The sequence below is a fragment of the Bombina bombina genome, chromosome 6 (assembly GCF_027579735.1).
Source record: "Bombina bombina isolate aBomBom1 chromosome 6, aBomBom1.pri, whole genome shotgun sequence".
Lineage (NCBI taxonomy): Eukaryota > Metazoa > Chordata > Amphibia > Anura > Bombinatoridae > Bombina > Bombina bombina.
In genome coordinates this window covers 1,066,207,854-1,066,209,544 of record NC_069504.1, presented here as the reverse complement: position 1 = coordinate 1,066,209,544, position 1,691 = coordinate 1,066,207,854, and the positions used below count along the sequence as shown (strand labels likewise).

At 34.7% G+C, this 1,691-nt stretch overlaps 1 protein-coding gene across 1 annotated transcript in view; it reads left to right on the top strand.

Moving 5' to 3' along the window:
* The first annotated feature begins 851 nt into the window (after positions 1-851).
* TMEM213 (transmembrane protein 213) overlaps positions 852-1,691 on the top strand; it is a 9,058-nt gene continuing 8,218 nt past the window's right edge. Inside the window, exon 1 of the mRNA XM_053716239.1 lies at positions 852-961. Within this exon, the coding sequence (XP_053572214.1) occupies positions 901-961 (61 nt within the window). The 5' untranslated portion in view covers positions 852-900. The remainder of the gene's footprint in view (positions 962-1,691) is intronic.

Here is a 1,691-nt window from a genome sequence, read left to right as displayed (position 1 = left end):
AGAGAGAGAGAGACAGAGAGAGAGACAGAGAGAGAGAGAGAGAGAGAGAGAGAGAGAGAGATGTAGTGAACAACAGCAAATGTACTAGTCTTAAAAAATCACTGAAAATCATTTTCAGTTGTTTCCATGTGACACAGTTAAAGGGACATTATACACTCATTTTTTCTTTGCATAAATGTTATGTAGATGATCTATTTAAAAATGGATAGTTTTGCTTATTTTTAAATAACATTGCTCTGATTTTCAGACTCCTAACTAAGCCCCAAAGTTTTAGGAGAATACCGACATATACCTACTCCAGCTTGCTCCTGTTTGTGTAAAGGGTCTTTTCATATACAAAGGAAGGGGGAGTGTCTGATATTTCCCACTTGCAGTGGGTGTTCCAGTAACCTTTTAAGCAGAGCTAAACTGGACACTTCTAAGTACATTTTTAAACAGTTTTATACTAGATTTTGTTTTTTATCAGTATCTGTGCATAATATTCTTTATAGTAGTGTCTATTACATGCAGTTATATGAAAATTTTTATGTAAAGTGTCCCTAACTTATTTTGTGACATTAATGTCTGGTTTCTATGTATTCAGTTTCACATTCAGAATTTAACACAAACAGCAGACTTTATCTCACTGGACATAAAAGGCAAAAAAATAATATGCCACATACAAAGATATCTTTAAACACTTGCTCCATAGACAGCACTGTTTTACAGAAACTAACAAGTATCTGTCTCTAGGTTTTGCCTGCTGAGAGCCTGAATGCTGAGTAGGAGGAGCTATGTTAGCACCAAGCAGGAGGCTCCACCCCTTTCTCTGTTCAAAGCAGGTTGATATCCCAGGTTGAGGCACAGAGGACAGTTGTTTTATTAATTCACTGCACAGGTAGCTCCTATTTTGTCTCCAACATGAAGATCACAGTGCACCTTCTCCTGATTGTCTTCTCAGCTCTTGTTAAGCTTTCTACAGGTAATTTAACTGCATGGTTGTGGATTTCAGTATTTCATGGCTAAAATAATTTTTTATGCTATAGCTATTAGTTTATAGTATAGTCTACAACTATTTAAACACCTGTACACATACACAGAGACTCACAAGCACATTTAGTGCCTGATCTAGTAAGTTTAGCATGTCAGACATGTGGGCCTATATCCATTAAAGGGACACTGAACCCAAAAACATTGTTTTGTAGTTCAGAAAGAGCATGCAATTTTAAGCAACTTTCTAATTTACTCCTATTATCAGTTTTTTTGTTGTTCTCTTGCTATCTTTATTTGAAAAAGAAGGCATCTATGCTTTTTTTGGGGTTCAGTACTGTGGACAGCAATTTTTTATTGGTGGATGAATTTATCCACCAATTAGCAAGGACAACCCAGGTTGTTCACCAAAAATGGGCTGGCATCTAAACTTACATTCTTGCATTTTAAATAAAGATACAAAGAGAATGAAGAAAATGTGATAATAGGAGTAAATTAGAAAGTTGCTTAAAATTTCATGCTCAATCTGAATCATGAAAGAATTTTTTTGGGTACAGTGTCCCTTTAAGGTTTGTATGGCCTCTCACTTAAGAAAAAACAAACATATAAATTGCAAAAAGTATATAATAAAGGGACAGTTATTAATCCCATTTTTTTTCCTTTATGATCCAGATAGCACAAGCAGTTTTAAACAACTTTTCAGTTTACTTCTATTATCAAAT